A 24,799-nucleotide genomic window follows, 5' to 3' on the forward strand; every position below is an offset into this window, starting at 1 on the left:
CTTTTAAATATTAATGGATACTTGAAATCAAATAGTGTGCTACAATCATTTCTATATGCTGGGCATCAGTGTAGAGTTTGTGCTCCACGAGATTTTATAACTGCATACTCTTCATGCAGCTAAGGACTCAATGCTGGAGTAAAGTTGCACACATTTTCAACCTGTCACATTAAATTAAACAGAGTAGGCTGACTACCACATAAATATATAATATCTGTAGTTATAAGGATCAAACTCAGATTTTGTATCTAGATTGCATAATACAATCTTTCAGACATGTTATTCGCATTTAGGAATAACTTTCAAAATGGAACAACTTTCATGTTCCTTGCAACTGTTCTACCACAGGCTGCATAAATTATATATTTCAACAGCAATAAATTTTATTGATATATTCAGATGTATCATGTATATTTTTTAAAAACAGTACTTATACTAATATTGAATATTTTGATGTCTGCAATGAAATAAACAAAAATAATGAAAGGAATTTTATTGTGAAAATAACTGAATTCTAATCCTGCCACTTTCACAATTATTAATTGCTTCCATTTGTTTATTCATCCATAGAAATATCCCTGGGAAATGGTTTCTTAGAAGTCAGTCAATTCTGGTTGCACTTTGTAAATTTTTTAATTGTCTGAAAAGAGTCCTTTGAAGCAAATTGCTAACTTTGGAAAATGTTACATGTCTCATGTAGCAATATCATTGCTAAAGCAATTGAATGTACTTCCCCACCACCCTTAACAGACAGAGCTCAACACTGTAGCTAATCTGCTTTGCTTATGTTAGATGTAATGTTTGGAATTTTGAGGCTGAATGTGCAAGATGTTTCACAGAGTTCAAGAATTTGGTAAAAGCTTGATTGCAATAACAATACAAGCTCATTATTAAAAAAAGATGACCTAGTTTTATATTTGATCATTTGAGTTTCATGTTAAATATGGGATAGCATCTATCATTTTATTTCAAGAAGACAATGGAAAAAAAATGTTTCATCTGTTACTCCTTGCAGAAAAAACAATGGGCTCACTTACACAACTGAAATTCTGGTGTATATTTACTTCTATGTCACTTCTTTGGTGAAATCTCTGAGAATCAGTTTTGCACAAATTATTCTCATTTTCAAACATTTAGTTGAAACAGTGTGGCTGTCTAAACATTAAATTTAATTGTTACCACTGGTTAGCACAGTTCTTGTGAAGACATACTTTCCTGACAACTAACTAAGATATTTAACACTGTAAAACCTGAACCCAGAATTAAACATTATCTTCAGAAACATTTGTATGTTTTGTTATACCTTTATAAAATTTCATTCAAAATTTGATGTAGTAGTGCTGCTGAAGATTCCTGATTTCCTATTGTGATGTCAGTCAATGAACTTGCTAAAATATTTCCCAATTAATTTGGCAAACAAATAATTAAAAGCAAGTTGTAATCAACCCAGTTATGTCAAAGAACAATGAAAAAAAAAAAGGTAAGCAGAAGATAAAATAACAGCAGCAGTGTTGTAACAAACAATTAGAAAAAAAATGTTTTAGTAATTTCATAACAGATGTAATACTTTCAATATAAAACATTTTATATTGAAGCAATGATGATTAGTAATTTGCAATCAGAAATTAAAGATATCTGTGCATGATTTATGAGTGCTTGCAATGGACCAACAGTTGCTATAGGTATAAAACGTTTTTTCTTTCTTTCTTTTTTTTTTTTGATGGAGGGAGGGATGGGATTATTATTAATCACTGACGTAAATCGGAAGTGTACTTATTGCTGCTCGGAACCTATTCTGTTCTGAGATTAGTTAGAAATAGTAAGAAACAAATCAAGTAAATTTAAACTGTTACAATTAATCTTAATTAAAGCTTCATATAAACTAATGCTTATAGTATAAATGTATTAAAAAAAAAACAACTTAAAAAAGGAGAAAAACCCAAACATTCCCCCTTGACCAAATAAAGAAAAGTAACAATAATTAAAATAAAGAGTTGAATTTAAAAAATGTGTGTGTGTGTATATATATATATATAAAATGTGTATATATATAAAAATGTGTATATATAAAATGTATATATATATATATATATAAAACATGTGTGTGTGTATATATATACATACATATATATACACACATATATACACACACACACATATATATATATAGTAATTAAACTTTAATTTTAAAATTAAAAAAATACCTTTGGTGTCTTATGGTGTCACATTGCTCCGAGATTCTAGAAAGCAAATCAGACAGAAGTTTGAATAAAATATGAATTATAATCCAACTTCTTTATTTCCAACTGCAAGAAAACATTTTCGCTAGTCTCAGAGCTATGAGATAAATGCTTACTTGCTGCTTTGCTTTTTTTTTTTCTTTCCACCTTTTTTTTTTTAATATTTTTTTTTTCCCATCTTTTTATCATCTGTTTTTCCATGCTGGCATGGTCAGAGGATCCAGCTCAATAAAATGGACCCATATTAATAATTTGTTCAATTTCATGTTGCTATAACAACTTCATTTCACTCCCCCCCCCCCACTTGTAATTGTGCACAGGGATGAAGAAAATATTTTCTTAATTAAAAAAATAAAATAACCAAAAATACAAAACAGGAAAATCTTGTTTTCTTTTGTGTAAAGAAGAAATTAACTCCAGGTTTGTTTACAATTCTATTTTCCAAAGCAAAATAATACACAATTTGCAACATCCCGTTAAAAATTCCAATTAAAATATTGAAGGTCTTGTAATCAACACTAATTAATCCTAATTCTATAAATAAATAAAAAAAAAAAATCAATCTTAACTACAAAACTTATGGGATTAGTGTATAAACAAAAAAAAACACTATTTCATTTTCTTCGCATTATTGCTATTGTTACTAAGTTGTGTAAATGAGAAAAGAAATTTGTACTCTAACTGTTCAATTATGATTTGATATTTACAGTGAACCAGACATCATATTGCATGTTTTTGTATGTAATAGCTAAACATTTAAGAAATAATAATAATAATAATAATAATCCTTTTTACTATAGGCATGAGGCCTGCAATTTGGGGCATAACTGGTACTTATTTCATCAACCCCAAAAGGATGAAAGGCAAAGTCAACCATGGCAGAATTTGAACTCTGAACATAAAATGGATGAAATAATGTTAAGTATTATGCCTGGCGTGCTAATGATTCTGCCAGCTTGCTACCTTCAAAATAATAATTGCTTTTAACAAAACCAAAAATTTGAATGAAGTGGGGTTAGTCAATTACACTAATCCCAGTAAATGATCAATATTTTATGTTAACCATAAAGGGCTGAAAGGCAAATCTGATCCTGGTGGAATTTGAACTGACAATGTAAGTACTAGAAAAAATACAAGACATTTAATCTGACATTGACGATTTTGTCAATCCACCATCCTAATCATTTGTAAATTAACATTGACACAAGGCCAGACAATTTAAAGAGGGTTTTGATAATATCAGCCCAATTACAGGACTGGTACTTAATTTTGTCAACTTTAGAAGGATGAAAGGTGAAGTTGAACTGTAAAGAGCCAGAGCAAATATTGCATAGCACTTCTTCTCCAAAGCTCCAATACAGAGTAACAATTATATAAAAAATGTAGACAAAGTCATTACATGATCGGCATTATGCTATTCTCAATAGAGACATATGAGTATTTTAGGCAATTGATTTTAAACAATTTAACTTGTTTTCTTAAACTACATTTAACTTGCACTGGAATCACTACCACTTCAATAGCTGGAAAAAGCAGTATAAGGTTTATATTAAGGTTAAAGACTAATATAATTATAAATGGAAAGTGATATTAAAAGTGGTAAAGAGAAAAGATACCACTTATGACATGCTTGTAGTAAGAATGGCTCTTAACCACTTTGTTGATGTAGAACATAACACAAAGTTGTTTGTGCTAGGGTGCCCGCTCTGAAACAACCATTGTAGACTGCATATCACCTTTCATCTCTGCATTTTTTTTTTTGCTCTGGAAGCTGAGAAACATCCTGCTTAAAATGGGACAGAGTTGCATCTGCATCTGCTAGTGTCATGGCATGGGACATGTTGTCCAGGCTAGCAACTTGGCACCTAAAGTAGCAAATCCATGTGATAAGATAGCTTTTGTTATTGGATGGAAGACCCAGTTATGGTAATCACTGTCTAGACCTCCAAGTGGATAAAAGCTGGAAAAAGATTGTAAAGCAGGAAAGCCTGTATAACTCAGAAAGTGAGGAACTTGTCTTGGAAACTTCTACATCACTCCTGGAATGTACTACTAATCAGATTAGAGCACAAGTTCTTTCATTTCTTATCTCTCTCAGGCCAGTGGCAATGGAAGTTTTATCAAAATATACATAATAATGATAAAATAAGCATACTAAAACTAGGTAGTCTTGTAGCAAGAACAGAAGGCACTTGCCTTTAGTTTGTCAGGGTAATCTTGAATGGCATGGAGGACCCCCAACCTCCTAAATGGTCACTTGTCCTCAATTTATGAAGATCCTTTCTTGTAATTACTATTTATCATTAACTACATATAAACATCTACTGCTTTGTTGATCTCATCCTTTTATGTAACAAACTCTCTCCACACTGCTTCTAACTAGCATTTCACATTTGTGGTCAGAACAATAAAGTAAATTAACATGATTTTGTTCTTTTCTTTTTAAGATTAATAAAATAAATAAATGATTATTATCAAATATATTCTCAAGTGTCATATGATAACACTACGCAATACATTGAGCAAGACATTTATAATTTCCTTCTTACAACTTTGTTATTGTTATAAACAATTTGTGTAGTCTTTTCAGACGGAAGAGCTAAAATAGCAGTATGCTTTCTATAATAGTAGTATAAAGTTTGATAGATTAAAAATTATCTGTTTAATATGTAAGTTAAAATATATATGCAAAAGTAAAAACATACCTGCACATACAAAGCACTGAAAATTCTCTCAACTGGAAAATACCCAGTACAGAAATTACTTTGAGCTAACTATAATGGGTTAAAAAATTTTATCATATACACACTTTTCTGTTTATTTAGAGTTAAAGTTAAAAAAAAAAAAAAGGAAGCTTTTATATTCTGTGTTAGTTGCTTAGAGGAAATTTTTGGTTTTATTTTTGCTCATATGAATAGGAACTTTTGCTAAGGCAGCTATTTTTCAAACATTTGTGCACAAATTCCTGTAAGTTTTTTTTCTTCTAACAATGTGCTTTATCCCTTTCACTCCTAGCTGTCTTCTGAGCTTTCAGAGCCATATCTAGCAGCCAAGAAAAATTTTATCAAGTGGTGGCTCAATGAAGTCCTGACTGCTTGAATTAAGCTATAAAAAAAGTGTAAACAAACTAGTAGATCGAAATGAGAGGTACTGCTAGTAGACAGATATAAAGAAAGACTTGTAGAAGATTAATTGAGTGTTAAAGTTAGGGTGCCAGTCATAGAAATGAACATTGTGTCCTTAAAAATACCTAACAGGAAAATGGAAATAGGACCCTTCCAATGAATGATGGAAAAAGTGTAGTTAATGTGATTAAATGCCAAAAAATTTGAAGTGGAAGCAATTAGTAGGTTTTCTTGAATTCTATGGTTACATTTTAATTAAATGTCAGGATGTTTTCCCTGACAACTGGAATTTTAACAAAATACATACCATTCTTTTGCAAAGTTTATCAGTTAAAAAATTGACTTAAGATAGTTGGAATTTGCAGAGTAAATGACTAAAGACAAAAAGACAGCAGGAAAAAGAGATCATGCAGACCTGACCCATACCAGCATGGGAAAACAGACATAAAAATGTTAAATTCAGCTACAATTTACAAATTTTTAAGAGAAGAATTTTCATCTCTTCTTTATAATAGCAAACAATGTTAAAATTTAGAAACAAAGGAAAGTTTATTATGAGTTTTACTCATGATGGTGTACATTTTTCAACAGAATAAATACTTGTTTAAAGTTATGTTACATTGTTAATACTCTTCTATTGCAAAATAGCCAAACAAACATGCAATGGAGATGAGAAAACAAAAACAGTAGTATATCATGTAAAAACAAGTGGTATGTGATGTCTAGTGGTAAAAATTTTAGGGCAAATATATAGTGAAACGAACCTTTCTGCATTTTGAGTTTGGAGCCAACTACTAAAGTCTGGTTGTTGAGATACATCCTTATTATTTGCCTGAAAATTAAAGCATTCAAAAATACAATCAAGAGCATAATTATAAACATAATTATTCTGTTAAGTTAAAAGAAATTCTCATTGTCTTCAACACACTAAATAGTCATTATACAACATTTCTTTTCAAGAAAGAAGATAAAACTTATATGCAAAATGAACTTCTCATACTTAATGCTATTGGTCATTTAAAGACATTAATAACCACATGAAAAGTAAAGTGCATTTATGGCTGTTAAACACTGAAATAGTACTGGTACCTTTTTTTAGGATAGCCTTAGTCCTGTAGTAATTATTTTTCCATTATTATTATTATTATTATACTTCAAAAAGATAAGTTATAATTGTCAAAATCTGACTATGAATAATTGCCAAATCAATGTGGATAGCAAAGAAATTTTAAGTAATCAAGACTCTTTGGCTAATATTGAAATCAGCTTGCTGTAAACAGGGGCGACAACTCTAATCAAAATGGATAAAAAATTTTTAAAAAATTAGATCAATGACTAATATTAAATTAAATTGAACTTTAGTAATAAAACAATTTTTAGCCTTATGAAGCTTCTTCAGTGAAGTAATGACCACCAAACTGCTAACGATATTATTATATGTATGTACTGTAATGCACACAAGTAACCATAATAACATAACATAATGAATAAATGAAATTATCATAGAAATCACTTAGTAAGGTAACTGCTAACACAAAACAGTGATCAAAACCAATCATCAAGTAACAAATTAAACTTCAGGGAATTGGCAATAAAAATGATCAGCACAAAATCACTCCAACACACTCCAGCACATTATCTTCTGTCTGTCTCTTTTACCACTACTATAATGGCCTTTATTCTTCAGAGCTAGCTAGGCTCATGCCATCTTTCAGGTGCTCCTACCACATTCATCTCCTCTCCTCTTATCACTTTTGTTATGTTCAGCACCCAAGACTTGGTGCTAACTACTTGACCCAGTCCTTCTTTTCCAACAAGTCTTCTCCACACCGCACTCCAAAATTCCCTCCCAGTTTTTCTATAGATGTAAACTTACATGGGTTTAAGATCATTAACAGCATTAACCTCCATTAGAAGGCCTGTTAAGGCCACAGGTACTATGCCTTTCCCCAGACTCTGTAAGTCAAAGGGGAAAAAACAAACATAGTATATCAGCTCTGAATATAGAGAGCTTTATTTGATTGAACTTCTAGCTGAATTCTAAGAACTTGGATTGTAATATTAATATATATATATATATATATATATATATATATATATATATATATATATATACCTTACTATATTGTTATTCAAATCGTAATTGCATGTAATGTTAGTTGGAATAAGAAAAAGCAGAACCAACCTTGTTTTCCTCTCTTTCTTCAGCCTGCATCCAAATTGGTTTATTATCATCTGAAAAGATACAATTAAATTACCAGAAAAAAAAATGTTCTCATTATTATTTTGCCATTCCTTTGCATATACTTGCAAAGGGACCCTGAATTACTTGTCAGATCAGTGATGAGTAGGTGTATGCTTTGTGTCTTTGTGGAGAGCAGAAGCTCATGTGTGTATGAGAGAGAGAGAGAGAGAGAGAGAGAGAGAGAGAGAGAAAGAAAGAGATCTTCATTATTCTGGTTCTGTATAAAGTTTCAAAAATAATTTAAAGGATTAGAGAAACAGATATATTTCATTAGAATTGAATAACTTTGGACAGCCCCTTTAAACTGAATCGTAAAATAATGTTTACCATCCACTTTTCCAAATTCTCTCTCATGTGCTCTGGTAAGAACTTCTTTATAAAGTACTTCAGCTTGTTTATATTTTCCTTGTTTTAAGTATGCTGATGCCTGAAAAAAGAACAGTCAGGTTTTTAAAGTTTTTTTTTTTTTAAAAAACAAATTTCCTAAATCTAGTACTTGATTATTTAACAGAATTAAGTGTATACCATTAAAAGATGACATAAATCTCTACAATAAAGTAAGCAAGTGCATGGAGCAAGTCTTAATTGAGGAGCTATGCCTGTTTTTATTGTTGTTTAACCCTTTTATTTACCGTACTGAAATATAATGTCTTTATTTCAATTAATGTTGAAGATAATGAAGAGTTTAGTAAAATAACTTTACATTATTAATCTGGAATTTGGAACATAAATTAATATAAAATTTTAAAGGGAAGTTTTAATTGGGATCACTTTAACCCTTTAGTTTTTGTTGAAGTACACCATCTTCATATCAAATAAATTAGAAAATAATAAAGAATTGTCATTATTAAGCTGGTGCTTGGAAAATTAATTATCATGTAATTTTTATATAAGGTTTTAATTTAGATCTAGTATCAATACAACCAGAGGTAGTCTAAAGGGTTTGGTTCTTCAGAACTACTTTTCTTTTTCCTAAGCAGAGGAAAGTATGGCTACAATAATAAGTGTTTTAAAAGCAGAGAATTTAAGAACCTGATATAATTAAACAAATTTTTGAAAAAATATTTAGAATACTCAATTGAAGAATTCTAATGAAATACTGGCTAGATCTAAAAGCAAACATTTTTCAAACTTTCATTTCCAACGACAAAATATTATACTGCAATAGCATTAATTTCCTCAAGTGCCCCATCTTTCACTTGAAATTACAATATGCTTCAATGCATTTCGTCAGATATAAATATAACTATGCTATATTTAAATAATTCAATTCATACATTATGGTAGTTTTCCAAAGTTTATCTGATATTTTATAGGTAATCTTAGTATTTGTTAAAAAGAATAAAAACTCGCAGTTTCACCAGCTTAAATAATCTTTACATTCTAACTATGCTAAATATCCAGAAATATACATTCGTTATTAAACAACAGAGTATTTCATTTTCCTTTACATGTTTCAGTCACTGGACTGTGACCTATGATAAAGTAGCTTAATTTATCTAACAAGTCTTGGAAAGGAAATTAAAAGGCACAGTTGACTTAAGTGGAATTTGAACATAAAGGAATATCTATTTTAAACAGTGGAACTCAAAGTAGATAAAATTATAACTAACAGAATGCAGAATACTGGGTTAAACATTTGGATGGAAAATGTCAAAGGTTGCACATGACACTTGAACCCACATCATCTCTCAAATCCCTTTCTCATCCACAAGTTATACCCCCAATATTCTTACACGATCACAGCATCGCATTTGACTAAGTAAACTGAGAGATAAAGGGTTAAAGTGATTGGGATTGCAAAAATTTTAGAAAAGTATTCAACACTTAATGAAGTCACAGATTTTATTTTGTGAAAAAATATTTTAAAAATATTTACCAAATTATTTTTAGTCTTTGCTACATTTGGATCATCTGGTCCCAATTCCTTTTGGTATATTTCTAATGCACGCTGGTAATAACGCTCAACCTATAAAACAAAACATAACCAATACAAAATTTTACTAAAAATATAAAACAAAGTTTACTATTATGTTCAATTTTGATTTTTGAATAATTTTGTAAAAAAATAATTTGAAGGCTAATCATAAAACAATGGGATAGTACAATATCCACTGCCTACATGTGTTAACCCCCTTTACATTTTATATTATTCACCAAAGAAAATAAAACTGTCAAGAATTAATTACTATAAAAATTATTTGTTTGTTTAATGTTCATTTTCCATGCTAACATAGCTGACCACATTTTTCTTCTGTGAAATTCATTCAGAGAGTAATGCTTGTACTGGGAAGACAGCAGCCCAAAAGGTAGTGCAATGTGGAATTCTATCTAAAACTATGTGGTAACTAAGTGACCACATTCCCATGCCTGTTGCTATCTTTGTACATTCTTACAAAAGAATAAATTAAAAAAAAAAAGAAGGGCGTCAAATTTTCTGTAAATAAAAATAATAGCTAAAGTAATAAAATATTTTCAATAGCTTATAACTTGATACTTAACTTATACATTATCACTAAATAACTTAATACATTATCTAACATGTAAAATCTAACAAAGGAAAAATTACATCAGCAAAATGCCTACAATTCTTTTCCTCTAGAATAACCGAAACAAATTTTTATGTATACTAAATGAGAATATTAACCTAGTAGTTGTTTGGCATACTGTTTTCTAAGAACGATCACTAGTTTGAATAAATTATGAAATGCTATGACTGGGTAATTAGAAAGTCATGATTATTCCCTCCTGAAAGCAGACGACGATATAATAAAAAAAATAATAAATAGGTCGTGAAGACCTATATATGGCAAAATAACACATAAGATAATCACCTCTTCATGTTTTCCCTGGTTTTGACAAAGGAGAGCCAGATTGTTCAACTGTTTAGCAACATCTGCATGGTCTTTACCAAGAACCTTGATGTAAAAAGAATAAGACACTAATTGTTTTAAACTATTTATCAGTTTGTTAATAATTTCTTTATATTTTTAAACATAACAATTTTTAATGAATAAGTAATTTTCCATTATGCAAATAACTAAAAGAACAAATTAATGTATATGAAAATATCTTAAATATACACAAAACTTTAATAAAATATTTAAAAACTTGAAATATCTATTTTCAATCTGTACTAAAATATTTCAATAGATTGTGTGGAAAATAGAAAACTACTTTAGAATAAAACAGGAAAACGTTTTCAAGCTTACCTTCTCCCTTATTTCCAAGGCTCTCTTGCACAGAGGTTCAGCATCCTTGTACTTACCCCTTTTACCATATAAAACAGCCAAATTATTTAAAGTGGCAGCCACCTGTAAAATTTTAATTCAAGATAGTAATTTAAAAATTTGAAAATATTTTAAATATTTTGTTCAACATAAATATAATAATTAAAAATATTATCTAAAGAAATTAGCTAATTAATAACTTTCCATCATTTGAAATTATCATCTTAAAATATGATCATACTAATTAAGCTGTCATTTTCAAAAGTCAGTTGAAATAGGAGAGTATGAATAAAAATTTTAATAAATAATTTTTCATGTTAATAAGATTAAAATAGTTATATATAGCACTGCAAACGAATCTATAAAGAAAAATACATTGATAAGAAACGTACTTTAAAATGGGTGACTGTGACCTATTTGTGTGTCGAGAAATTTTATTAGAAAATTGAAGTATTTATTCTCTATGCAGCACTGCAAAGCTGAGATAAATCACAACTGAGCTCATGCAAGAGTATATGTATTAAATACAAAATTTGCTATCCAAGGAATTCTTTATATTTTTTCACAAAACAATTACCTATGCTGACTGTTCTATGATTATGTTAAACATTTAATGCTTTATGCATTAAACAAAGTAAAAGACAACAAACTAAGAATTTTGATTGTGAAATTATTGGAAATGAATAAAATTTTTAGATACACAGATTCATTGAAATCAGCTGGCATAATTACCATCATGCAAAAGTAGGTCTTAGTCACTGTTGCAAAGAAATGGAGATGTGTTTGAGAATGGAAGTGCAAAGTTCAAATTATAAAAATGATATTAGTGATAGTAAAATTTAAAACAAAGTTGATTATAATGTGGTGTGTGGATTATATCAAGAAGCTGTGGCTTATTAGATAACATACTATTTTGTGGAATAATTTCAAGATTACATTTACAAGGTCACAATTTGTTTTACTAAAATGCAATTATTAGGCTAGCAGTACTTTGACTGCATTACAGCAACAGCAGCCCAGTAGCAAATGATAAAGATTTCTGAATAATGGATTTAGACTATGTACATGCATACTAAAAGATAAATGATTGAAATTAAAGACACTGGAAAATGCTACATTTTTTGTAAAGCAATAAGTTATGGGTTGAACTCATTAAACAGATATTTTGAGTTGTTTGTTGACTGTCAATGCATGATTCATACACAGTGACAATGCTATTTTATTACATTACATTATAGGTAATAGGCAAAAATCATCTTCCATGCTGACATGATCTGATGATACAAAGGAGTTCATCATACTTCAACAAACACTTTATTTACCAACCACTTTAAAGAATTTACTGGGTGTTTTGTTGTTAGTTTTTTTTTTTTTGGCACCAGCACTAGTAAAGATTGCCTTGCAATTTGCAAAATCAAGGGCCTAAAGTGGTCCCTATAACTCAGGGAAAAGAAGAAAGAGTGGCTGATAATTCTAGGTGGAGTGATGAGGGAGAAGAAAAGTTAGAGGAGAGAAAACATATTTGCAACAGATTTAACAGATATGACAAATTTATAGTGTAAATATGCTATCTTGGCATTAGCATAAGTAGCACATATGGAATACTGTATATGGTGATATTTAATGAACGTCTATTTTTTTCTGTCCAGTGAGAAAGAAAAAGACATTTGTTTACAATTTTTACATTCTCTTCCTCTCTTTCTTACTATTTCATCTTCTCTCACTCTTTTTCAATATGTAATTGCAATGTATCAGCAAGGAAATATCCCAAAAAGTTGATATATTAAGCATGTCAAGATGCATGCGTGTATGTATGTGCTAATGGATGTTTATGCATGAGTGCAAAGAAATATGTATCCATATAAGTATATAAATATATGTCAATAGAGAGAGGGGGTGCTTATATGTATGTATGTTTTTACTTGACACTGTCAGAGCTGGATATATTAGCACTTTTGTTGTAATGTTTGCAAATGCAATAGGTTCCTATGAGCTAATGGATTTACAGATGCTTTCTAGACAATAGCGTTCAGGGACCAAAGCGAACACTCATCCTAGAAAATGTTTAAGGACCTCAGTAAACAACCATTCTAGGCAATGATGCTTAAGGGCCTAACAAAAGCCCATTCTAGACAATGATGTTTAAGGAGTTCAGTAAACAATAATTCAAGACAATGGTGTATAGGAAGCTAGGCAAACATACATTCCAGACATTGGCTTTTAAGAAGTTAAGTAAACATCCATTCTAGAAGATGGTGATTCAGAATCTCCATAATACCCATCTTAGAAACAATGCTGTTTAGTGAATTGAGCAAACATAAGCTCCAAATTAGAGTTTTGGTTGATGTTAAAGGTGCTATACATCAGTTACCTGCTAGATAGTATCATAACAGGATATATAAGCACTGTCATCATAATGTTTAAAAGTAATTAAATAAATATCTTAAGTTAACTAATTAACTGGTGTACAGAATGACAAGACATTTAGGCAGTACTTGTAAGTGAAATGACAAGCATGCACACATATTTTGGGCATGCATAAATGCATGTCCATGTCTGTCCAGTGCTGTAACATTTTCTCTGTGGATGGCATTTTTTCCGACTCAAAAGTAGAGTCAGGAACAGATGATTCTATCTGTAGTCTTCATTTCCTGCTTGGTACCAAAGCAACCAATGGCTAATTTACTGAATAACTGTAAAAATATTTCAATTTTGAAAGGTTGCTTTAAGACTAGCAAAGCAAAGAAGGTGCGACTACAAAACAAAGATTTAACAATCAGTTAAATGTGATTTATCTCAATATGTTGCATAAGAAGGAAACCAACATTGCATAGCTATTATTGTAAATAACAGATGGATACACACACATACACAAGTATATAGTACAATTATGTACAGAGGAATCACAAACAGACTGACCACAAAATAGAACTTAATGTATACTGGAACAGTTAACATTATGAAACAATTATAGAAGACAAGGTTTTATTTAAGCAAAAGACATACTGCAATAGTGGAAATGTGGGAGTAGAAGAAGTGGCTGAGGAAGAGGTTGAGAGAGCAACTATCCAATGACAGTTTTTATTGCCATATGAGCAGAACAAAATAAATAAAAATAACGTCCAATACATGGCAATGAAATATATGATAATGAATGTAAGACTGAAGAAGTGTAAGTCAAGTATGGCTTAGTATTAAATTATCACAGAGTTTCAGATCAAAGGAAGGTTAACTGGGAAGATAGTTTTTGTATGTGGAAAATGCTCAGGTGCTATAAACACTGAAAATGTGCAGAGAACAGCTTCTGTCACGTTCCAGGGAGAAAAACTACAAGTAATTGATAGCTTCCGTTACCTAGGGGACCGAGTCAGTAGTAGGGGTGGATGCTCTGAAAGTGTAGCTGCCTGGCCAAAGTTCAGCGAGCTCCTACCTCCGCTGGTGACAAAGAGCCTCTCGTTCAGAGTAAAAAGTAGACCGTATTACGCATGTGTATAAACAACTATGCTACATGGCAGTGAAACATGGGCCATGATTGCTGAGGACATGCTTAAGCTTGCAAGGAATGAAGCCAGTATGCTCTGCCAGATGTGCAATGTCAGTGTGCATACAAAACAGAGTGTAAGCGCCTTGAGAGAAAAGTTGGATTTAAGAAGCTTCAGATGTGGTGTGCAAGAGCGATGACTGCGCTGGTATAGTCATATGTTGCGAATGAATGAGGATAGCTGTGTGAAAAAGTGTCACACCCTAGCAATTGAGGGAACCTGTGGAAGAGGTAGATCAAGGAAGACCTGGGATGATTGGTGAAGCACGACCTTCAAATATTGGGCCTTATTGAGGCAATGACTAGTGACCGTGACCTTTGAAGATATGCTGTGCTTGAGAAGACCTGACAAGCTAAGTGAGACCATAACCCGTGGCTTATGCTAGTGGGTGTAACCAACACACTTATGAATACCCCTCATTCATTGGATAATAAACTTTGATTGCAATGACCTGTTGAGGCAAGTGAAATCAAAATCCAAATTGCTGGTGTGGCCGATGGCAGCACCGCCTGATTGGTACTCGTGCCAGTGAAATGTTAAAAGCACCATCCTAGCGCGATCATTGCCAGGGCCACTGATTGGCGCCCATGCTGGTGGCACGTAAAAAGCACCTTTTGAGCATGATCGTTGCCAGCGTCGTCTTACTGGTACATGAAAAACAGCATCTGAGCGTGGTCATAGCCGGTGCTGCCGGGCTGGTCCTGTGCAGGTAACATGTAAAAAACACCTTTTGTGCATGGTCATTGCCAGAACCATCTGACTGGTCCTCATGCCAGTGGCATGTAAAAGCACCCACTACACTCTCAAAGTGGTTGGCATCAGGAAGGGCATCCAGCTGTAGAAACTTTGCCAGATCAGATTGGAGCCCTCAGTCAAACCATCCAACCCATGCCAGCATGGAAAGCTGATGTTAAACAATGATGATGATGATGATTCACAGGAACAGGACGATTACATTGATATGGATGTGATGGGGTAATCAATGGAAGCTAACCACAGTATATGCACCTCCACAATGAAAACATAGATGACCAAAAAAAGAGTATTTTGTAGGCACTGTGAAACTAGATCAGTATGGAGGGATTATTATCGAAAATGATTACATATAAATGACAATGTGGCTCTGTGTTAAATTGTACTTGTATAGTGTGAAACAGAGATTCTTAGTTACATATGAAAGCACAGATTTATAGAAGTGTAAGAATCTGATAAAAATACAAATATATATTCTTTTATTAGATTCAGTCGAATGGTATGTAGCCATTCTGTAGTGCAGCCTTCAATAGTTTAATCAAATATATGTGTATGTGTGTTTATTACTGCCCGATATATATTTTATTTGATCTATTTATATACGCAGAATGTCAAAGTTATACTCTTTAACAGAACACCAATAATGCCTTATGAAACAACATATCTTTGTTTACATAAACGCGCACACAAGTATATATATATATATATATATATATATACAGATGTAACTACAACAAGTTTCCATTCAGTTTCAATCCACAAAATTCTAATCACATGGTATTGGTGAATGAGAGGCTATGATACAAAACATTCAAAGCACTGTGCAGTGGTATTGAATTTTTAAAAAACTGGTAATTCAAGGTTTAATGGAAGAAGTGTTTTAGTCTAGAGTAAAAAAGCATATTAAATACCAAGCAAAAAAAAATTCTATTAAAGCAAATATTGTTTAACCCTTTAGCATTTAAACCAGCCATATCTAGCCTCTTACACCTATCCCTACAAAATCATTCTAAAAATATGGAATCACATCATTAAGATCTCAAAGCTACAAGATGGTGCATGATTAATTCAAAACAATGTGAATAAATAAGCATCAAATTTGACAGAGTAATCTGAATGCTAAAGGGTTAAAAGAAAGAGATGAAAGAAACAAAGATATAATGAAAAACATATATAAACACACCAAATATAAATACATATAAATGTATATACACACACACACACACACACATATATTTAATAGGCATCATGCAAATAAAAAATGTCTATTATTAAAGACCACTAAAAAAAATTATTAAGTTAGTTCTTTTCAAATTTCCTTTTCCTCATCAGAGTGGTATTATTTATTTACAAAGAGTTCAATTGTTGCAGAAAGTATAGAACTAGTACTATTGGAAATCACTTATTTTCAACAACATAAAATATAGAGATAGCAATATTTTATAAAAATCATAAAAATCAAAAATCACAAACTAAGAATAATCCATAAACTTTGGTGCAACTTTAAATAAATTAAAAGCAAATTCCGAGACAGAAAAAAAATGTTTAGCTTTTAAAAGAAAAATACACACACAGAAAAACGAAATATAAATACTGAAACTTGAGTTCTACATTTGATTCCAGTAGACAAGTTATTTTCTTTTGACTAAGCGTAAAACCAAATTCTTATAAATGGAAGGAGATACTCAAAGGAATCAGCACCTAATGTATTACTAGTTTCTATTTTATTTAAACTCCATAAAGACAGAAGAAGGTAAACATACTAAACATTTCACTTGCCAGTCACATTTTAGCATTTTAAATTTTAAACACATTTCAGTGTGTAGGGAGAGCTAACATCATACCTAAAAGCACTTAATACTGGAGAAAAGAGAATTTTAAAACTAAATTGCAAATATGTCAATAACGTTAAATGGTTATAATCAGGTTTTGCAAGTATAAGCAGGATGTCTTTGATATTCCTATTGAAAAATGTTGTATGAAACTATTACTGATAACCCATTACAAAACAGTTTGAAAATATTTACTACATTTTAAACCTAAGAGACCTCAAAATGAATTCAATTTCATTTAACATTTATCAACCATACATTCCAGAAAACTATTTTTACCAAAATTAGATCATTTTATTAATGTGAGTAAAAGTACCTCCACCAACCCTAAAATATTACTGGCGGTGATTCTGTTCTGTCTTTTTTTCTTCCCAGAAAGCCAAACTTCTCACTGGAATTCCCTTCCTATCCATGTTCTACCCAACCCCTTGCAGACATTAACTTTCAGTCTTTCAAGAACATCAACCATGTTGATCTCGCCGGTCTCAAACACCTGCAAAGACCACGAGTATAATCCCAAACTATTAAAAAGTAAATTTAATACTCAATATTTAGTTTATATTCTTAGTACTCTCTAAACCATCTCCAATGCACTTCATGTTTATTAATTTTTTTTTTATAAATAAGTAAAAACTCTCTTACTAGTAACTTAAAATGTCGCCTAACATTTTAAATGAAATGAGGTAAATGGATTAATAAATATGCTAACTATTCTAATTCAGAATAATTGGTATAAAAGTTGTGAGTTGATAAGAATGTAAGAATACAAGTGATGTTCACATAAAGCAAATTTCATCCTTGAAATATAGTAATCAAAATTTGAAGATATTTTAAATTAACTTAAAAATATATTTACACTAGTCATCCAAGAAGTATTTATCTAAATAATTTTCAACCTACTGAAGAAGTAATTTTGCTAAATTATATTGGCTGAATAAACCGACACATTGCTCCTTGCAGTTGCTAATGTTATGGCATTAAAATCATCTTGCTAACAATTGAAACATAACCATAGTTTTATATTAATTCATGTACTTGATTGGTACTTTATTTTATTGACCTCTTATGAATGAAAGGTAAATTTTGGAATAAGGACAGCAATTTTAGAAGGAGAGTGTTGGTTCATTACATCAATCCCAGTACTTGACTGGTACTTATTTTCATCAACTCCAAAAGGATTACAGGCTAAGTTGACTTTGGTGAGATTTGAACTCCAATCAGAGAGCTTGAAGAAATGCCACTAAGCATTTTATCCAATGCTGTCATCTATTAGTACTAATATTATTATCATATAAGTAATCTACATATAATATATACAGATTATATGCAAATTTCATTAATCAAGATAATACTATTCGCTTCTACAACACAAGTTTAGGGAATACCAACACTTTTCAGTCTTCTAATTTCTATCATCACAGAATTGTATCATATCTGAAAAGCAGCAATCAGCTAGCAAAAGAAATCTCATCATAAATTGCAACCAACTGTTGTGTCAAAGTCCTACATCTTGTTACAATTAAGGTAGTTCTAAACTTGCTTGTTCTATAATACCCTCACTTTTCTTCTCTTGTACATGGCTCCTTATAACTATACCATTCCAAGTGACCAAATCACCAATAAAACCACAGAGTATTTGCCAATGTTAGTGTAAACAGTGCTACACAACGTTGTGACTACAAAACCAAGCTTGGTTCACTCAACCCTTGTAAAATACATTAAAATGTAAGACAGTTTCATGCAAGACAGTCCATTCTTCACCCTTTAGAAAGCAACAATGACAGAGAATTTCTATTATCATTTTTCTCTTATCCCCCATGATATATTGACCATGAAATTTGTTCTATAATATTCAGTAGCATGCTAAGATTATTTGGAGAAAGCATATTGAAGCCATTGTGTAAGTGAGACTATAAGAGAGTGAGTTACAGAAAGTGTGCGAGAGTGAGTGAAGACAGAGATAAATAAGATAGCAGTAAGCCAAATTATTAAGAGAAATACCATACAACAGATAACAGAAAAAGAAATGAGTGTGGATAAGTCAATGAATGTAAAAGTAGTAGCAGTGGCCAAAGACAAAATGCTACCTTTTGTGAACATGCACTACATAAAGCAGCTACAAACTACACATTTGACTCACAGCTGGGTGATCAGGTCCCAAAGTTTTCTCTCTTATGCCTAAAGCATCATTCAGTAGATTAGCGGCTTCCTTATATTTTCCTTGGTCTCTGCAAACAAATTTCATAAATTTGAAATAAAATTGATAAACATTTTGTGGATTTCCATTGAGTGGAAAAACAAAACAATTGTAGTCCACAGAGCCAGTCTGATTGTTAAGTCTATATGCAAGAGAATGTATTTTAATAAATCATGAGAGATAGAGGAGGGGGAGGGGCATGAAAGAAAATGTGGAGATGAACTTAAAAAAAAAATCAGTATAAGTAGTTGCTTATTGTCAAGGTTAAACTACAATTGACTAAATGCAGTTGTATATGTGTGTATATATAGTATGTTTACACTGCTATTTGCAAATAAAATATAAAGTATTCAATGTGTGTTGTAAAGTAAATAGTTACTTTATTAGTTCTATTTGTACATGTCTATATGTACATCTACATGCACAACCACAAACACATACATATATAGATATCCACATACAAACACATAGACAGCCAGATATACAAACAAAAATGCACATATACACTTCTTGCAAGCACATACACGTTATGTATGCATGTATACACTTTCATATGAAGAAAGAAAAGGAATATATGTTTTTCTTAATAAGAATGCATTACATTATCCATAAATATATATAAATGTATACTGTACATGGGTGTTTAAAATATAAAATGAAAAGTTTTCTTTCTTCTGACAATTGAATTACTAATTATTTCATAAGATTAAATATTTATTTTGAGAATAAATTAGCAACCATTATGGTTTCTGTTCCTTGGAAACAGCTGATCTTGTATCTTTCCACTCAGACACTCCCAATCCATTTGTGTCTCCTATAGTCATCACCCTTCTGGTGTCCAATGCTCTAGGTTATGCACTAAATGCTATACCCAGTTCTTCCTCACCTAAACATCCACCTCCTAGAATCTCTACCCAGCTCATATCTCTCTTGCAACAATTTAAACATGACATTAATAAGATCAAGCTAACTAGTCTCAGAGTACGTCAAAAAGTCATGGGGCACTGCTTTTCCCTTGGGTTTAGTAAGCAAAAATGAAAAGGCTTAACTTATTTGAAGTATTATCAAAAATATATATATTAGACAGAGCCTTATTCTCCCAAATACACTCACTAAAAGTAGGAGTTAACCCATTTAGCATTTAAACTGGCCACATCCAAGCCCAAATGTTTTACCAGTTTTATGTTTAAGCCAGACAGATCTGGCCTCTCACATCTACTCTACAATGCCATTGTAAAAATAAACAATCACATCATGAATCCCAAAGTTACAAGATAATGCATGATTAATTCAAAAGAATGTCAATAAATATACATTACATTGGACAGAGTAACCTGAATGCTAAAGGGTTAAAAAACACTATCACTTCAACAGGGCTCATAGATATGATGATAATGAAAGGCAAAGTTGAACTCAGTAGAATTTGAACTCAAAACGTAGTGATGGGCAAAATACTGCTAAGCATTTCATCCAACATGCTAATGATTTTGCAGCTCACTGCCTTAAAAGATAATAATAATAATAATGATTGTCTTTCATGTTAAGTTAACATCCAAGTACTAAAGCTTATAATTTGCAGAAAGAGACCATGCCATGTGAGACCTCTGACAGCAGGTTGCTGTCTGCTCTCACAGAATCAACCAGAGCAAGTGAGATCAAGAGCTCTGAGAAGTGAAACGACAGAGCCCCGGGCTAGTAGGGTATTAAGAGCACCATCCGAGCGTAATCGTTGCCAGAATGGCTATCTGGCCTCCGTGCCAGTGGCACGTAAAAAACACCATTCGAGCGTGATCGTTGCCAGCATCGCCTTACTGGCACCTGTGCCGGTGGCATGTGTAAAAGATTCGAGCGAGGTCATTGCCAGTACTGCCTGACTGGCCCCGTGCCAGCGACACGTAAAAGCATCCACTACACTCTCGGAGTGGTTGGCATTAGGAAGGGCATCCAGCTATAGAAACTCTGCCAGATCAAGATTGAAGCCTGGTGCAGCCATCTAGTTCGCCAGCCCTCAGTCAAATCGTTCAACCCATGCTAGCATGGAAAGCGGATGTTAAATGATGATGATGATGATGATGAATAATAAACAACTTAGGGGAAGTGATTAGCAATTGAGTTTCTTTGATTAAAATTTGGTAATCATTATTATCTAGACACTTTGCAGCAAAATTTGCCATTTACTGAGAAACTTTAGATTGACAAATTTGAAGCAATTCATTAAAAAGTTGTTCCTGAAAATAACTATTCTCAAATGCCTTAAAATTTGAATATTCGTTAATTAACTTTTCAATGATGGCCAAGTTTTGAAATGTCTTGAAATTTCTTTTCAAAAATAAGGAAAAAGAACCAACTGCAAATAATGGCAATGATCTTACTATGAATGAATGAGATCTAATCAAATTCATATACGCTTTTTAATTCAACTAACATACCAGTTGTCAGCATTTGAAAATAGTCATAAAATGAATAATACCCTGAGTTATATTTTAAAATACCTTCAAACTAAATGAAATGTTAAAAATATAATGCACAATTTATTGCTTTTTTTTTTCTTAATAATTAACAATTTAACAATATTTATTCTTCATATCTCATGGTCTAGTATGTTTTAAAAAGTTGATATAATAATAAAACATATAATGATAAATGTCTTTAGAAATTTCAATGTTTTCTATATTTAAAAAGGTGAGGAATTTCAAGTATGCTTCATTTTATAGTTTATTTTTAAATCTTCTATCTTTTATTCGTTTCAGTTATTAGACTGTGGTCATGCTGGAGCACTGCATTAAAGAAATTCTAGTTGAATGAATCAACACTAGTACTTTTTATTTAAGCCTGGTACTTATTCTGTTGATCACTTTTGCTGAACTGCTAAGTTATGCAGTGTGTGGGGGATAGACACTATATATATATATGGCAAGCTTCTTCCAATTTCCGTCTACCAAATTCACTTCCAAGGCTTTGATCAGCCTAAGGATATAAATAGAAAACACTTGCCAAAGGTGCATTGCAGTGGGCCTGAATCCAGAACCATGTGATTAAGTAAGCTTCTTATCACACAGTTACACCTGAGTCTATGTTGGAAATGTTTATGCTTAGAAGGTACAAAAAAAAAAAAACTGAAACCTAAAAAGTGTTCTTGGCTTGAAGAGAACACTTTGCATGGGTTTCTGAATAAGATTTGCCAAATTTTTTGAAGTAAAATAAAGTGTTGAAAAAGATTTTGTTGTATCTTGCTGATTGATTGACTGACTAAATGACTAAGCAAACAATTGACCAGTAAGTTAGTTAAATAATTATGGTGTAATTCAGGAAAGAATGAAAGGAGATAGTTATTATAATAAAATGTAATGAAGGAATATAAGAAAATGATGAACATGTAATAATTTGTATAGGATTCTAAAATTAATTGGAATGTCAGGCATAATTAGCAAACCAAACAGTTCAAGATGCGAAGACATATTTATCATTCATAATACATTTATATTCTTTTATTTGTTTACTAATTGTACTCTTTTGGGCTACAACCATGCTAGGGCACATTTATTTTTTTCTTTTGTTCTAATTACAGCAACTATAGTTTTTCATTGGATGCCTTTTTATCAATCAACAAAGACTTTTAGTGTAAAGCGCATCTTGCACAGCAAATATCACAAAATGCCTTTGTTAGATGCATCAATATATCAAGACATAGCAATACTCATTGGGTAATTTCACAAATTACACCCTAAAAGATATTAGCCAAATAGCCATGCTGTATGCAACATACATCTAAAACATACTTTGCAGCAAGGTTAAATGCTTCAGGTATGTAACGTGTGTTGAAAACATATTTTGAAATTCTGAGCTGATAATGAATATGTATATAAAAGAAAATATCTCATTTCCTCGTTAATGCCAAAATAGAAATTACTCTCATTCAACCTGATAAAGGAAGTTCTAAAAGTTTTATTTGGCATGAAGTTTCTGAAATTTAAAGATAATGGAGAGTTTTGGCACTTATACAACTTAACCTGCTTCCATCACAATTACACAATGTGTAATTACACAATATGTAATTCTTAGTTAAGGTGTAATTTAGAATGTGAATTATTGGTTAAATAAGCTAAATATTAACAGAAATCAAATGAAAAGTATACAAAACGGTATAACATACTAGAAAGATTCCATACGATATAGTTTTCTTATGATTATTATATTTGTTTCAGCCATTTGACTGTGGTCATGCTTGAGTACCGCCTTTAGTCAAACAAATCGATCCCAGGACTTATTCTTTGTAAGCCTAGTACGTATTCTATCAGTTCCTTCTGCCGAACTGCTAAGTTACAGGGATGCAAACACACCAACATCGGTTGTCAAACAATGGTGGGGAGACAAACACAGACGCACAAACATACACACACATGTGACTTCTTTCAGTTTCCATCTACCAAATCCACTCGTAAAGCTTTGGTCAGCCCAAGGCTATAGTAGAAGACACTTGCCCAAGATGCCACGCAGTGGGACTGAACCTGGAACCATGTGGCTGGTAAGCAAACTACTTACCACACAGCCACTCCTATGCCTATGGAGATATGCTTCAAATACATCTTTGTGTAAAGAAATTAATATTAGAACTGAAATGTCAGTCTAAATAAACTACTAATTTGTCTTTAAAGTACCAATGGCCAAGACAATATTTATATTTTTACATACTAAAAATTTAGAGAACTAGCTAAAAACTCAATGCTTACTTAATAAAATAATTGTGAGTGATATGTAATAAATCACCTGACTGGCACCCATGCTGGTGGCACATAATAAGCACCATTCAAGTATGGGTCAATGCCAGTGCCACCTGACTGCCTCCTCATGCTGGTGACATATAAAAAGCACCATCCAAATATGGTCGATGCCAATGCCACCTGACTGGCTTCTGTACCGGTGGCACATAAAAAGCACCCACTACACTCTCAGAGTAATTGGTGTTAGGAAGGGCGTCCAGCTGTAGAAACTTTACCAGATCAGATTCGAGCCTGGTGCAGCCTACTGGCTTGCCAGTCCTCAGACAAACCATCCAGCCCATGCTAGCATGAAAAACGGACATTAAACGACGATGATGATGACGATATTTGACTGTTGACATTCAAATATTAACTTCGGAAATATGGAAAATCCTTTCTAAATTTCAAAAGAATTTTAAAATCTGTTCAACCTACAGAAATATAGATACAGCAAACATAAAATTAAGAAGGTGATGATATTTAAACTGTCTAAAGATTTATTGTCCCATTTACTACTAGACTTATTAAGAACAGAATAAAACACCAGATGTCACATTCTAAATTGAACTCTGCCCGCCTCCATTGTGACCATCTGCAAAATCTCTAGACATGCAGACACCGATTTGGATGATGGAGAATATATACCACACACCTGTCACACTGAACAAAACACATACAATTTCACATTGCACCATGTATAATGAACCACTGCATGTTAGAATGTGCAGGATGGTCCTTTACTAAATGTCTGCATAGTACATAGGGAACTATGAATTTGAAGGGATCACACCCTCAGAACAATTAGTAATATTACATGAGACTGCTCAATTTGGGCTGATGTGGGCTACACAATAACAGCACAATATTTTCATAGC

At 31.9% G+C, this 24,799-nt stretch overlaps 1 protein-coding gene across 26 annotated transcripts in view; it reads right to left on the reverse strand.

Annotated features, from left to right (window-relative positions):
- The window catches only part of LOC115222519 (kinesin light chain), a 123,027-nt gene that overhangs the window by 24,109 nt on the left and 74,119 nt on the right, over positions 1–24,799 (reverse strand). For 20 of the 26 annotated variants that reach the window (XM_036511655.1, XM_036511651.1, XM_036511646.1 and 17 more), the window contains 7 exons: positions 19,108–19,195; positions 10,823–10,924; positions 10,445–10,528; positions 9,490–9,579; positions 7,938–8,037; positions 7,551–7,600; positions 6,130–6,197 (listed from right to left, as the gene is read on the reverse strand). In XM_036511655.1, coding sequence (XP_036367548.1) covers positions 6,130–6,197; positions 7,551–7,600; positions 7,938–8,037; positions 9,490–9,579; positions 10,445–10,528; positions 10,823–10,924; positions 19,108–19,195 — 582 coding nt within the window. Of the gene's footprint in view, positions 1–2,204; positions 2,241–6,129; positions 6,198–7,550; positions 7,601–7,937; positions 8,038–9,489; positions 9,580–10,444; positions 10,529–10,822; positions 10,925–19,107; positions 19,196–24,799 lie in introns of all 26 variants that reach the window. The other 6 variants (XM_036511638.1, XM_036511642.1, XM_036511645.1 and 3 more) reach the window with 3 other exon arrangements.

Source organism: Octopus sinensis, linkage group LG20 (assembly GCF_006345805.1).
Source record: "Octopus sinensis linkage group LG20, ASM634580v1, whole genome shotgun sequence".
Taxonomy (NCBI): domain Eukaryota; kingdom Metazoa; phylum Mollusca; class Cephalopoda; order Octopoda; family Octopodidae; genus Octopus; species Octopus sinensis.